Source organism: Equus przewalskii, chromosome 10, assembly GCF_037783145.1.
Source record: "Equus przewalskii isolate Varuska chromosome 10, EquPr2, whole genome shotgun sequence".
Lineage (NCBI taxonomy): Eukaryota > Metazoa > Chordata > Mammalia > Perissodactyla > Equidae > Equus > Equus przewalskii.
The window spans coordinates 7,528,004-7,542,172 of NC_091840.1; the positions used below are offsets into that span (position 1 = coordinate 7,528,004).

General features: G+C 56.4%; 1 protein-coding gene across 2 annotated transcripts in view; it reads right to left on the bottom strand.

The window, feature by feature from the left end:
• Window positions 1-817: 817 nt before the first annotated feature.
• TTYH2 (tweety family member 2) overlaps window positions 818-14,169 on the bottom strand; it is a 41,425-nt gene continuing 28,073 nt past the window's right edge. Inside the window, exons 7-14 of one of the 2 annotated variants that reach the window (XR_011522920.1) lie at window positions 12,484-12,553; window positions 12,141-12,196; window positions 11,535-11,627; window positions 11,222-11,314; window positions 9,506-10,299; window positions 8,615-8,800; window positions 8,051-8,129; window positions 818-2,745 (exon numbers count right to left, since the gene is read on the bottom strand). Coding sequence is in view for 1 of the 2 variants with exons in the window: in XM_070560090.1 (XP_070416191.1) it covers window positions 2,665-2,745; window positions 8,051-8,129; window positions 8,615-8,800; window positions 9,506-9,648; window positions 11,222-11,314; window positions 11,535-11,627; window positions 12,141-12,196; window positions 12,484-12,553 (801 nt within the window). In the remaining variant the exon portion in view is untranslated. The remainder of the gene's footprint in view (window positions 2,746-8,050; window positions 8,130-8,614; window positions 8,801-9,505; window positions 10,300-11,221; window positions 11,315-11,534; window positions 11,628-12,140; window positions 12,197-12,483; window positions 12,554-14,169) is intronic. The other variant, XM_070560090.1, reaches the window with a different exon arrangement.

Below are 14,169 nucleotides of genomic sequence, written 5' to 3' on the forward strand. Positions count from 1 at the left end.
CCACTGCACAGAGCCCCCTGCATCTCACCTCAAATGCTCCCCAGAGAGGCACAAGCTGCTCCCTTCAGGAAACTCCAGCTCCTGCACAGAAACAGTAGCTTAGGGCCATGGGTGGAGCTGGAGTCTGCCCTTCTGGGCTGCCCCAGGCTGGTTCAGCTGTTCACCAGACAAATGAGAGACATGCAGGAAGCATGAAGGGCGCTGTGCACTTTGGGGGGCCCTGCCCGGAGAGGCACCCTATGGAGGTGCAGAGTTTAGGAAGAGATCAGCAAGGACCTGCTGCACAGCTAGGGGAGGCGTGCAGCCTTGCGTGCCTCACCCGGGAGAGGCGGCCGCTGTGTGACCACCGCCCCAAGCCCATGGCATTGTGGAGGCACCCGCTTGGGCTCTGGGTTAGACACTCCGGGCTCTGCTCCTCGCTCCAACCAAGTCCTCACCCTCTCTGCACCTCTGCTGGCTTATGTGCAAAACAAATGACCTCTAGGGTTACGATGAAGTTTAACAATTAACATAAATACTTGGGACAAGTCGCTGGTACATTGCAGGTGTCCAATAAATGCTACTTATCAGCAACATTAAGAGCAGTGGCCGTTAAGAGGAACTTTGGAGAAAGACTAGGGCAGAAATAAGTCCTGTCCTTTGTCCCGAGGAGTAGTGGAGGCCACAGAGATGCCCTGTGACATTCACTCAATAGCCCACATTTCAATCCTTGCACTGAGATCGGCTTTGAGGCCCTCCTACTGCATACCCAGCCAGAAGGGACCATTCGGTCCCCTCCTTATTCCCGCAGCTGAGGAAGTTAGAGACTCAGAGCACATTTTAGTACAAGTGGTTTATTTCTCCCCCAGGTGAGGCGCACATGGATCGAGCAGAGATGTGCCCACCTGGCTCCTTCAGGAACCACCCAAGGGATTCTGGTTTAGTTTACATGCATTAAAAACAACTCTCTAGTCGCCAACAAAGAACGTTAAGAAGCAACACCTTGACGTCGCAGAGTTGCCATCTGCATGCGACGCGGCCATCTGAAGGTGTGTTTCTGGCGCACAGTATGTACAGGTTAATGCAGGTGAGACCGGGTTCTGGCTGCCCTGTGGCCCCGTTCTGCCGTGGAGGCTTGGCTGGGGGCCGAGAACCACTCTGCTATCAGTGTTCTGATGTGAAGGTGGCTCTTCCAAAACCGAAACAGAGCCCTTGCCCGTTTCCCACCCCTCCACGTCCCTGCTTTGGTGGGCGAGGCTGGGGGGGCTTCAGTGTGGTGCACTCTGAGCTGACAGGAGGGTGGAAGCACCGAAGACCCTAACCCTGGGCCCTGAGCGGGCATAATGGTGGGTCATTACTACCTCCTGGCCAACAAGTTCCTTCTCACCGAGCAGGTACAGCACAGGGGCCCAGGACAACAGGGTGGGGACAGGGAGTGAGGGGAGGTAGGGAAGACACCTGTCTTCAGGTCAAGACACAATCGTCCCACTGTGCTGAAACCTTTTATGACAAACTTGCTTGAAGACAAAAGGGAGGGGACAGTTGACCTGGGCATGCGGCCCTTTCCCTGGAACGGGGGCTCTGCTCCGTTGTCCCTCTTAGCTTCTTTCCTTTCTTAAAGGGCCTCCCCTGAGGGGGATGAACCCACATCCCCATCAAACAGCCGCTTGGGCCGGGATGTCTCACTGATCTTTATTTTGTTTAAAAATCCCCGCTCCCCCACTTCCAGATCCATAAAGAACTGGCTGGTTGATGCTGGCAAAATCTGCAAAGTCATGGTATAGAAACCAGGTGTAAGGAATGAGCCCCAAATCTACTGTAAAAACGGGATGTGTTATGAGTTTCAATTCTTTGGATAATCAAAATATTTCAAACACTGAAAAAAAAAAAAAGAGTGAAGTTGCTTTCAAAGTGTCTGTTCATACCTGAGACCGCCCCTATCTGCAGCAAACAAACTCCCAGCCCGATTCTGGACTGGAGGGGAGGCACCGGAGGGCTGAGAAAGACAGGCAGAACGGGGCAGGCTTTCAGCCACGAGCCTGCGGTGCCCTGGCCCTGGAGCCACCAGCCTCCAATGCAGAGCTCTCCAATGCCTTCCCTGTGTGGCCCGGGAAGAGTCCATCTGGCCCCGGGAGACTACTTTGGACAGTGTCCGGTCTCATCGGGGACATCACCTCCCTTCAAAGCATCTCCTGATCAGCCTCCCACCTTTACCTGCAGGGAAATGCTGCCCATTCCTGCAGCCAGGAGAGAGGTGACTCCGAGAGCAGTCACCTGGGCTTTTGGCCGTGCTAGCAGGACAGTCTTGGCAATGGGACCCTTGAGCCTGACCCAGCCCCTCCCCACCTGGTGAGGGTGGGACATAGGGCTGAACCAGGCTCCCAGCTCAGGGATGCCCAAGCACCTGAGGGGCATTTCTGGTGTGGAGAGGAGGCCAGAAGAGGGAGAGTCTGGTCCAAGTCAGGGGTCTTCTGTCTGCCTGGGGCTTCGGTCAGGAATCTCAGCCAACCCCAGGCTGACTCCCCTGGAATCTCAGCCGCTCCTCTGCGGCAGCAGGAGCCTTCCAGTCCTGCAGCCTGAGCTGGGTCTCCAGATGCCTTTGGTTTCTATTAAAGAAACGCAGCTTGCATTTGCATTAATTAAAAACCAAAACGGATCCAGGAGGCAGGAACTCCTGAAAGTGTGTTAGGCTGGAAACTCATTCCCATAGTGTCTCAGGTGTTCATCCGCCACGGACAGGTAGGTGGCCCTCATGCTGGGAGAGTACTGTGAGAGAGAGAGGGACAGTCACAACAGGGTCACACAGGGTTAAACCAAACACCATACCAGTAAAGGTGCTGGGAACTCCTGATGGTGCGAGAGCGGGCCAGCCACAGCAGCTAGGCACCAAGTTTTAATGACAAGGCACTGCGGGGACTGGAGGATACTTGAGTGGCTCAGGCAGCCTTCCTGGCTGGCGATGCTTCCAGGCCTGGGGCCATCAGGACACCTGGCTCCTAGCCTCAAATGAAAGGCACACACACAGACCAGCTACCCTCCCTCCGCTGTGGCTGCCACATGCACTCCAGTGCACACGATTGACATGCGGGAGTGTCAGGTGCCGTCCAGTGCACTCAGGAGCCCGCCTAGCGAGCAGATGGAGGGCTTAGGCCCAGAGACTCAGAGAACCAGGTTCAAATCCCCGCTGTGCCTCTTACTCATCCCATGACCTTGGCTGAGGTTCGCTAACCTCTCCAAGCCTCAGTTTCCCCACCTGCAAAATGGACCTGAGAGCACTCAGCAATTACGTTGAAAGGATGAAATGATGCAGGGCAGGTGAAACCCTTCACATGGCAGGTCTCAACTTGGCTGCATGTCAGAAACACCCCGGGGGGCTGAACATCCCCAGGCCGCACCCACCTGTAGCTTTTCATTGAGGTAAAATGAACACAACGTAAAATTGAGCATTTTAAAGTGCCGCCCTCGTTAGTTTTTAACCTCACACAAAGCGAGTGCTCAACAGATGTGGCTTCTTGCATCCCCACACTGTGGTCACAGGACCCAAGTCCGCATCTAATGCGCCCCAGATGCTGCTGGCCTGCTGTCTCCTGGCCACAGGGAAGTTTCCGGGGTCCAGGTCCAGGCCATTCACACCAGAGAGGGGACGGATGCCTCCAGCTGAGGGGAGATTTTGTCACTGACTAGTTGCCCTGAAGAACTCAAGGGTGGGTCTGGAAGCATTTATCTGTTGTTCCAAATTCTTTTTCCTTTTGTTGCGTTGAGACACAATCACCAACCACCCTGAACCAGACCAAGCCTCACCTACAGCCCTTGCCTTATTTTTAAGGCTAAAATCTCTCCAGGAGGAGCTTAGGCCTTATTATCCTAACCTACAGTGCATGTGGAAGCGTGTTTACCCACCTCTCTCTTTTGCATATCCATTCCCCATCCGAAACAAAAGGTCCCTGCTCCCCTTTGTTCGGGGAACCATGACGCTGGAAATGATTCCAGATGGTCTGCTATTTGCTGCAATATACCTCACTTTGTGAGACACCTGCTTCTGATAGAGTCGGATTGAACTTGCCAGGAGGGAACCCACTTCAGTTTCGGGAACAGGAGATTCCTTAACCCAGTGGGTCTCAACCGGGGGCGATTTTGCCCACAGGGACACTTGGCAATATCCAGAGGCATTTCTAGTTGTCACATTGGCGGGTAGGGAGTGAGAAGTGCTTCTGACATCGAGTGGGTAGAGGCCCGGGATGCTGCTAAACATCTGGGAGTGCCCAGCGCGGCCCATGACACACAATGATCGCGCCTGAAAGGTCAATGATGTGGACAGTGAGGGGCCTGCCCTGGAGCAGGGGGTCTCCAGCCGTGCTTCCCAGACCAGCAGCCTCAGCTTTCCTGGGAACGTGTTAGAAACGCAAATCCTGGCCCAGCCCCGGTTTCCTGAATCAGAACAGGGTGGGCCCATCGGCCTGTGTTCTAACAAGTCCTCCAGGTGATGCTGAGGCCCGTTCCGTGACCTCCTCCTTGAACAGAGCTTCCCAGACTCGCTTGATGGTCAGCATCCCCTGGGCGCCCGCTGGAGATTCTGTCTCCGGAGTCTGGAGGGAAGTCCTGCTACTGGAATTTGTAACAGCTGCCCAGGGCAGTTTTGTCCCTCAAGTCTAGGACACGGTGCCCGAAGGATAAGAGGGATGCCTGGAAGGCAGAGCTAAGGGAAGACGCATTTCTAGCCAAGGCGACAGGCCGTACATTCTGATGACTTTGCTTGATATCACCCACCGAAATGAAATCCTCCTCTGTCCCCGAGATGGGGCTGGGAGAGGGAGGGATTTATCAGTGTCAAAGGCACCGAGCACTGGTGAATCCACTGAGTACTGGTGAATCGAGAGAGCAGGCGCGGGGAGGGTGGGCTTTACTGGGGCGCAGGTCCACGCCTCCAGCCAGTGCGGCCTCGGCCTCGGGCAGCAGCACCAGCAGGAGTGTCTTCCTGCCCGTGCAGGTAGGAGGGTGGGGTCTTCCCCGGGGCAGGGCGGTCAACTCTGTCAGAGCAATCAGGGTTTCTGGGCAGGTGTTAATTATAGGGAGGAAGGGGGATTCTGTCCTTGAGCCTTGCAAATAAGGTCAGTCCTTGATTATCTCTGCTAATGAAACCAAGAATGGAAGAAGTTAAAAAAATCTCCCCAGAGCAAAATCTGTGAGATGAGCTTTGCTAACTGCACCTGTGCATGTTCGGCATAATCAACTGTTGTTTGAACTACCAGGTCTCTCCGGCCCTCTAGCACAGAGTGAGCTGTCTTTCCCAGGAAGTCAAGGTCCAGACATCAAGATTCGGCCTCACAAGGCCAAACACAGGCTGAAGATGAAAACAACCAGCAAAGTCCACACCGTCAGGGAAAAGAAACTCAGTCTTCAAGGCCAAACGCAGGCTGGCGGGAAGGCGCCAGCCAGCAAGGCCACACGCTCTCCCTCCCCTACCTGAAACCCCAGATAAAAACCCCTACCTTTTGCCCTTTGAGGAGGTGGGTCTGAGTGTATTTTTCATTTTTGTTGTCGTTGTTGAGGAGGACTGGCCCCGAGCTAACATCTGTTGCCAATCCTCCTCTTTTTGCTTGAGGAAGATTGTCCCTGGGCTAACATCTGTGCCAATCTTCCTCTATTTTGTATGTGTGACACTGCCACAGTGTGGCTTGATGAACAGTACACAGGTATGCACCTTGGATCCGAACCTGCGAACCCCGGGCCGCTGAGAAGCGGAACATGTGAACTTAACCGCTGCGCCACCGGGCAGGCCCCTGGATCTTAGTTTTAACTCCCATCTTCTTATCTGGCTGCCTTTTGATAGTAAACCTCTTTCCCTGCCATAAGCCTGGCATCCCAGTCGTTAGCCCTCCTGTGCGGCGGGTAAACAAGCCCGTGTTTGTGTTCGGTAACACTAATGGCAGGGGGAGCGGCCTGAATCTTTCAAAAGGGAAGGTAATAGGAAAATGACTTATTTGGCATCACAGTGCTCTGAGCAATTCATTTTTCACAGCAGATTTCTCCTAATTTTGTTGTGCTCAGATTAATATTAAAATCAAATCTGTATGCCTGGGTCCACAGGAGGAAAAAGGAACCCAGGAGGCTTCTGGTTAGAGAGAGAAGCCAGGTTGAGATTTAAAAGGTGCCGACTCTGAATGAGGGCTTTGACCAGCCCACTCGCCCTGCCTGAGGACCCCAGGACGCCAGAGCTGGGCCTGGGTGTAGCGCTGTCTGTGGAAGGACAGCTGGGAGGCGCTCTGGGCAAAACCAGCAAGGTGGCGTCATGGCAGGGGAAGACGGATCAGTCAGATCGCTTTCTCACCAGGACACCGTGGACATTTGGGGCCGATCATTCTTTGTGGTGGAGGCTGTCCTGTGTTCTCTGGGTGCATAGCAGCATCCCTGGCCTCTACCCGCTAGATGCCAGTAGCAACTACCCCCAGTTGTGACAATGAAAAATGCCTGCAGTCATGGCCAAATGTCCCCTGGGGGGCAAAACTGCCCCTGGGTGAGCCCCACTGCACTAAGGTATGGATCTCCCCCCCAACAGATGATACACTTCCTGCGGACGGGTTGGGGTCCTGTCTCTCTCCCCGCGTCCGGCACCATGGTTTTCACCGAGAGCGCTGGCTGGATGCCTGTGAACGTATGTGAGCATCCTGGTTCTCGGGGCCCAGGCCCCTGTCATCAGGCCCGTGTCCTTGGGTCTCCTGTGTCCTAGTTCCCCACTTGGACAGCCCCTTCCAAACACCTGGATGGGCACGTGAGACACCTCCAGCCGAGTGAGGCAGGGGCTCCCTCCCCGACAGACACCTGCCTCAAGAACTCTGCTGCCCACCCCTGTCGCAGACTTCCAGCCTTGTCTTGGACCTCCCCTTTCTTATCAGTGCCATACCTCTGAGAAGGTGGGGCGGGAGGAAGCACATGTGATGACAGGAGGGGGTAACAAAACAAGCAGCTCACTCTCACAGCACTTACTGGGCCACACACCTGCTTTTATGAGGACTGATTCCTCGGACACTCAGACCACCTACACACTATATGCTATTACCCTTCCCATTCTACAGATGGGAAAACTGAGGCACAGCAGTGAAGTGCCTGTCCAAGGTCACAGAGGTCATAGGCAACGAGCTGGGATTTGAACCCTGGCATTTGGCACTGGAGCCTGTGTCCTTGAACCTCGACAGTCTACCGTCTCTGCTTGCAGCCATCTCTGTCTCAGCCGGTATCCCTGCCACCCTAGTATTTCTCTTGGAGAAGACAGCATCGTCTTTTCTTCTCCACTTGCCCAGCCCTCACCGCAGACTCCTACCCTGATGCTGCCATCTGGGTTCCCTGGCTGGAGGGGGAGGGTGGCAGGTGGGAGGCACAGACCCCACTTGGGCACGTCCTTGGGCCCTGGGGAGGCGAGTGGGGTTGAGGAAGGCTGGGTCTGGTATGAGCCCTCCCGGACCCACCACAGCAGCCCCACCCTCCAGCCCAGGGTGGAAGGATAAGCATAAACTGAAAAGAAAAATTTCCCTAAAGCAAAAAACTTCTCTCTCTCTTTTTAGAGCATTTGGTTTAGGAAACTTATCATTGTAAATTATCTCTCCCTCCCTTTGAGATGTACATAAATACCTTTTTAAAGGCTGAATAAGGTTCCTGGCAGTTTCACAACCCAGGGACATTTTCTTAAGGGTGTGGGAGCCATCTCTTTGAAATGCAAGCATCAGGGAAGACGCCTCCTAGCTCTGTGGCAATCAGTGAACACTGATGACCACCCCAACTAGCAGGCGGAATGAGGATGGACTAGGGTGACAAACAGTGCTGTGGAGCCCTCTTGCCGGAGGACAGGTGTGCAGCGGGGTATGTGTGCTGCCTGCCTAGGGCGAGCTTTCTCTCTGTGCAGTGTCTTCAGCAGACTGCTTGTGACGTGCACGTGGGTCTGTTTAATGCATATTCAGGAACAGAACTGTTTCCTTTTTCTACCTTTGTGCACGGGATTCTCTGGGTTGGCAGAGGTCTTATCTGTATTTCCCCAACAAGGGCCACAGCCGTGGCTCTGCCCGGGAGCCCCGGTTACCGTGGGAGGCGGGGAGCCTCTTCCAATGAGTGGCACGTTCTCGTAGCGCGGGTTCCCACCAAACAGCACCGCCTGGTTCCTGGGGGCGGAGAGGGAGCTCATGAGGGGAAAGCAAGGGGTGGGAGCGGTGTGCAGATTCCTACAGGAGGGTACCAGGGGGGTGTGCATATGGGAGTGGGAGTGGAAACAGACCATGGACAGAGTGGAGGGAGTGTGGGCAGGAAGAGAGGGGAAGGAGCTCTCCAGGAGGCCCAGGGAGAAGCAGCAGATGGGGTGACAGGGGCCGGGAGCAGTGTGGCCTGGAGAAATGCAGCTCTCAGCCCTAGGATCCCCCATGGGCTTGAGGCAAAGGGCCCGACATCTGCAGTGGGCTCTTCCTCCAGGACACATGGGTGTGCCGGGGTGACCAGATACACCAGGCATCCGGCGGCTGCAGGGGCGCCCAGGCTGGCCTCTGATGCCTTCATCCCCACCCGGCTCTCTGGACCCAAGCATGTTATCCACAGATCCAGCCCAGATATGTGGGGGAGGTGCAAGGGGAGGCCCGGGGGGGCCCGGCCGTACATGTACTCTGAGACGGGGGCGTTGGAGATGGTCTGGGCGGGGGGCTGCAGGCTGGTCTGGCTGCCCAGGCCGCTGCTGTAGCTGCAGAAGCTGCGAAGCTGCCCCCGAGGAGGGTTGTGGGCGGCGATGCGGCGGGCCTGGGGGTTGAAGGGGTCGTCATCATCGATGTCATCGTAGTCTCTGTCCCTACAACATGTAGGATACAGCCAGCCATGAGGTGCAACGGAGACTCCGAGGCAGCGGGCTCCTGGCCTGCTTCCCAATCTTTCCTCCCAGGACTCTCTCTCTGGCCACAAGTGTCTCCTTGAGGTTCTTCTAAAAGTGGTCCTCAGCCCTGCCTCACACAGATCACTCTGCCCAGTTCCCAACTTCACGTCCACCTCCTCCAGGCAGCCTACCATGCTGACCGCGTGCACACTGGCCCTCCCTACCCTGCTTCCTCTTGTCTGATTTACTCTCAAGGTGCTGAAACACCATCTTGTCTCTGTCCCTCTACCTGAGACTGCACCTTCCCTGACAACAACGCTACAATCCATCCTTCCTGGCATTCCAGGACACCCCTCCCAGCACCGGAAGCTCTCCTCGTCATCTCACACCACAAAGTCCTGTGGAGAAAGAGAGGACAAGCAAGGGATGCCAGGATGTGGCATCAGGGCTGTCACCATCCTCAGCCCCGCTCTTGCCCTGGGCCCCCCCAAAGCTCTTGTTGGGGTCCTGACTGTCTAGACTCTCAGTGAAGCTTCTGAAGAAATCCAGCCAGCCAGCTGGGGCTGAATGCCTGGGCCCCCTGCTGCCCTTGTCCGTTCCAGGTTATCAGCTCTCGGCTCAGTCACAGAGCAGAGCCCTCTACGTGCTCCCCCAGGCAGCTCCCCCGCCCACCAGGCAGCCCACCTGGTGGTAAGGTGCTTCCAGGCCCGCGGCCCTGCGCAGATCACAGTGGAGAAGGCCAGGGCGGCCAGGAGGGAGAAGAGGCCGAGATAGAGCAAGCCCTCGATGCCGTCATAGCAGATGCCAGTGAGGGCGTCCAGGTAGTCCTGGAGGAGGAGGGACGCACAGCTGGGGGGGAGTGGGGACACAGCCTGGGGTCTGAGCTTGTCTCTAGAAGGCCCTCCCCCAGCCTGGACCTGGGATCTCCTTTCCTTCCTCATCCTGAGCACCTTGTACAGCCATTAAAGGTCCACGCTCCAGGGCCCAACACAATGGGGTATTTGGGTTCACTCTACAAGCATTTGCTAAACATCTTCTGTATGTCAGGCACAGGAGGGTCGGTCCTGAATAAGACAGACAAGGCTGCGGGGCCGGGGAGCCAGAAGATGGGGGGCATTTAATCTGAGGCCAGGATGGCAAGAAGGAGCAGAGTGCGCCTTGAGCAGGTGAGGCAAAGGGAACAAATTGGCATGTTCGGGCAAGAGGAAAAAGGCCAGCAGGAGACAGGGTTGGGTGGTGCCAGGTCACGCTGGGCCTTGCAGGGCAGGTGAGGAGTTTGCGTTTCATCATAAGGTGACAGGAAGACATTGGAGGGTCTGGGGACAGAAGGGATGTGATCCAATGAGTTTTGTAAAAAGACTGCTCTGCCTGCTTATACGAAACGTCACGGGTGGTAAGGGGGCGAGAGAAAGGGAGGGAAGGTGAGGAGGCACGGCTGTCACCAGGGGAGCAGGATGGTGCTTGGACCGTGGCGGAAGCTGTGGAGGGAGAGAGAAGAGGATGGATGCAGGATACATCTGCGAGTATAGTTGCCAAGGCTTGCTGAGGGATTGGATGTGGAGGGGGAGAGCGAGGACACAAGGGCGAGTCCCATGTTCTCAGCTCTGAAGTCAGATTGCCAGGGTCCAAACCCAAGCCCTTGACTGGCCAGCTCTGGAATTTTCAGTAAGCTACTTTATAGCTCCATGGATCTATACATATACACACCTATCTATCTATCTATATTTATCCACACGCATATACAGTTTCCTCATCTACAAGATCTCCCACGAAATAACATGTATTTCATAGTATAGTGTGAAGACTAAATGACATACGGGGTATAACGTGCACAGATCAAGGCTGAGCACAGATCCCAGGACTCACTCAACGGCAGCCATGACCATTATCAGGACCATTCGCTCTAAACCACATGGGATGTGAAGCTGTCCACACACTGGCTTACTGCTTTGGGGGAGGGGAGCTCACATACTCCCAGTGTGTTCCCTGCATTAGGGTCTGATGGTTCAAATTCCTGGAAACATGACCCTGGCAATGAGATTGGGATGTGTACATGCAACCTGGGGAGACGGAGGGGTTGACCAGATGGCCAGGAGTCGGAACAATGGGGAACAGCCTCCTCATCTAGCTCAGGGTCCCCCAGTGTTCTAGAGGCAACCTGGTCCCATCCTCCCACCCCTGCCCCTGGGATCTTTCACTGAGTCTCCCCATCTCAGCTACTGGAGAGAATCAAGGAGCCAGGTACCTCTCCCACCTTCCCCTGTCCAGCTTCTGCCCCGTTCCCCCGGCCTGAAGGGGCTCGAGGCAGTCACTCTCCTAGCCTCTACTGGCTTCTCTCTGGGACAACGTGGCCACTGGGGTTCCCCCAACCCCCGATCGCCCCCAGGGCCACCCCAGCACCTTGTGCAGCCCTCGGCAATCCAACATGGCCGTCAGCTGGTGAAGGCTGGACTCTGATGAGTTCAGCAGGAGCTGGATTCCGAGCAGATCTTTCTGGAAGCAGGAAGAAAGAAACAGGCAAACATGTGGACAGACAGAGAGGCACAGAATGAGTGGAGGGGGGAGGGCTTGTGGACAAAGCCACAAACAGTGGCTTTTGCAAAGAGGCCTGGCGGGCGGGGGTGGGGGAAAGCTCTGCACAGCCTGGCTGTCCGAAGCTCTGGCCCTGGGGCGCCCCCTCTTCTAGCACAGACGCTGCGGCAGACAGCCTTACCTCTGCCGTGGGGAAGAGAGGCACCGCAAACTGCAGCAGTCCCACGACCTGGATCTGCATGGTGGTCAGCGAGCGCTGGAAGATGGTCAGGGCCTGGGCCAGGAGAGACCGCAGCCCTGCTGCCAGGGTCTATTTCCCAGGAGCCCCCACAGCCCCGAGGGCCTGTTCCCCTGCAGCCCCTCCCCTTGGCTGTGGCTGCAGTCACACCCGTTATCACGGCCCTTCCTGCTTGCAGGAAGTCTTCCCTCATCCCTCAGGCTTCTCGAGAGTCCTCTTGCTTCTTGCTACTCAGTGTGGTCCTCAGGCCAGCAGCATTGGCCTTGCCTGGGCGCTTGTGAGAAATGCAGAATCTTGGGCCCCACCCCAGACCTCCTGCGCAGCATCTGCATGTTAACCAGCTCCCTGGGGGACAGGCATACACGTTGGCGTGTGAGAAACACTGATCTAGAAGATGCTAAGAGCACTGGCCCTTCAGAGGACCACAGAGAAGCAAAGAGCACCCAGCCACCTTCAGCTTACTGGTCAGTGCTGGGGCTTGGGGTCAGTGGGAGCGAGCTGACCCAGGGGGCTGGGGGCAGGGTGAAGGCTGGGCTGGCTGGGCTGTACCTGCTGGAAGGGGCTGCTTAGGCTCTGACTGCAATACAGGTAGTAACGGGTCACCTCTGCAAGGCAAAGACACTGGCATCAGGCAGGAGCTCACAAGTGACCAGGACGCGATCCATCCTCAGGGGCCAAGCCAGTCCCCAACCTCCCAAAGGAACTGGCTTCTAAGAAATGGCCCAGAGGTCCCGCTGGACCTGAAGTGTAGGTGTGGGTATGAGAAGTGCTGGGGAGGGATTGGATGACTCTGGGGCTGAAAGAGGTTAAGCAGAGGCACAGACTGGCTGGCCACGGGCTTGGCCTGAGCAGCCAGAGCGGCTCTGACAGCAGAGGCCGGAGAGCTCATTACCTGTGCGGATCTGACCCTCCGTGATGTTCAGGATGAAGGTGTCAGGAGCCACGCAGAAGTCACTGGTGGCCTGAACCAGGGAAAGAGGAGAGGGGTGGAGGGAAGTCACGATACCAGGGCCCTGGGAGGAGCCAGACGCCCTCGACCCCAGCCACTTGGACCCCTTAGCTCAGTCCCGGGTGGGCAAGAAGAGTCAGGAGCCAGCCTCCCTGGATTCGAGTCCTGGCTCTGCAACTTTGGCCAAGTGACTTATCCTCTGTGTGTCAGTTGCCTCTGCTATAACATGGGGAGAAAAACGCTATCCATCTTATGAATTAATCAATGTACAGCACTCAGAAAGGCGATGGGCAAAGAGCAGGCACCAGGTCCTATTTCTCATCTCTGAATGCCTCTTCTGGGATGACCTCCGGGCCGGGAGCCTGGGCCAGGGGGAGCCGCAGGGCGTGGCTCGCAGACTGATGCACACCATGGCCTCCTCTGCTCACCTCTACTTGATTTTACCTGCTATTTGTCTTGCTGTTATCACGTCCCACACGCTCTGAGGGTGTAACTCTATGAAGCCTCCCCCAGACTCTCTTTCTAAAGAATTATGTTGGTGCTGAATCCATCTTTGAGCCTTTGGGTGCAGGTCCTGCTCATGATAAGATGGGGGACCAGGAAGAGCAGGGGGCTGGGAGTAGAGGACCCGGGCCCCGGGCTCTGCCACTGACCAGCTGGGGGACCTGGACCCTGCAGCATGGCCTGGCTGGGTGACCACCAAGGGCCCACGGGGCTGAGTGGGAGCAGGTCCAGGCCCTGGAAGAGACGGCAGCCAGGATGCCATGCTCAGAGCCAGGCCCTCCCCAGATCCGGCGGGCAGGTGCAGTGGGACGCTGGGTAAGGGGGGGCCTCCACCTTTCAGAGCAGCCGGGGTAAGCTCTGGTCCTCTGGCCCACTCCTCGGGGCTGCCCCTGCTCCAGTGCACGCTCCCGAACAGAGGACCCCTCCCCATGGCCCTGAACTGCCAGGGCCCTGTCCTCCTACAGGAGTGGGTGCCTCAGGGGTCCCCAGCGGAACTTCACTCACTCATTCATTGAGTTGATAAATATTTACTGAGCACTTACGAGGTGCCATGCACTGTTCTAGGCACAGGATACAGTGGCAAGCTGTGCTGTGGCACTTATGGTCTAGAAAACATGTGTGTGTATGCGTGGGGGACTGGGGAATAAAATGCCCCTCTAGATACAGAGCTACCACAGAGCCGTTTCCGCACAGGCACACGCTCATACATACACACACACTCACACGACCACATGCTCAGGACCCTGGGAGAATTGCTCTGTACACAGACCACTAACACACATCATCAGCCAGACTGGTCTATTGCTATAAATCAGAGCCACGACACCAGGGGGCCTGGGGGTACGATCACCTCCCTCACTGGAGTGGCAGGGTGGGGAGGCCAGGCCCTGGTGGGGGATGGGGAGGCCTGCGGGAAAATAAAGAGCGAGGCCGCCATCTTGGTCTGGGTCACCCCCAGAAGTTTGGGATCCAAAGAGGGTCAGGAGGCCCCCATCAGAGGCCCCACCAGGGATGTGGCCTCCCACCCTCTCCTTCCCCCTCAGGCCAGCCCTGCTCTTCAGTTCCTGCACTGAGGATTCAACTTTCTTCTCAATGAAGACAAGGGCCTGTATGTGCATGTGCACC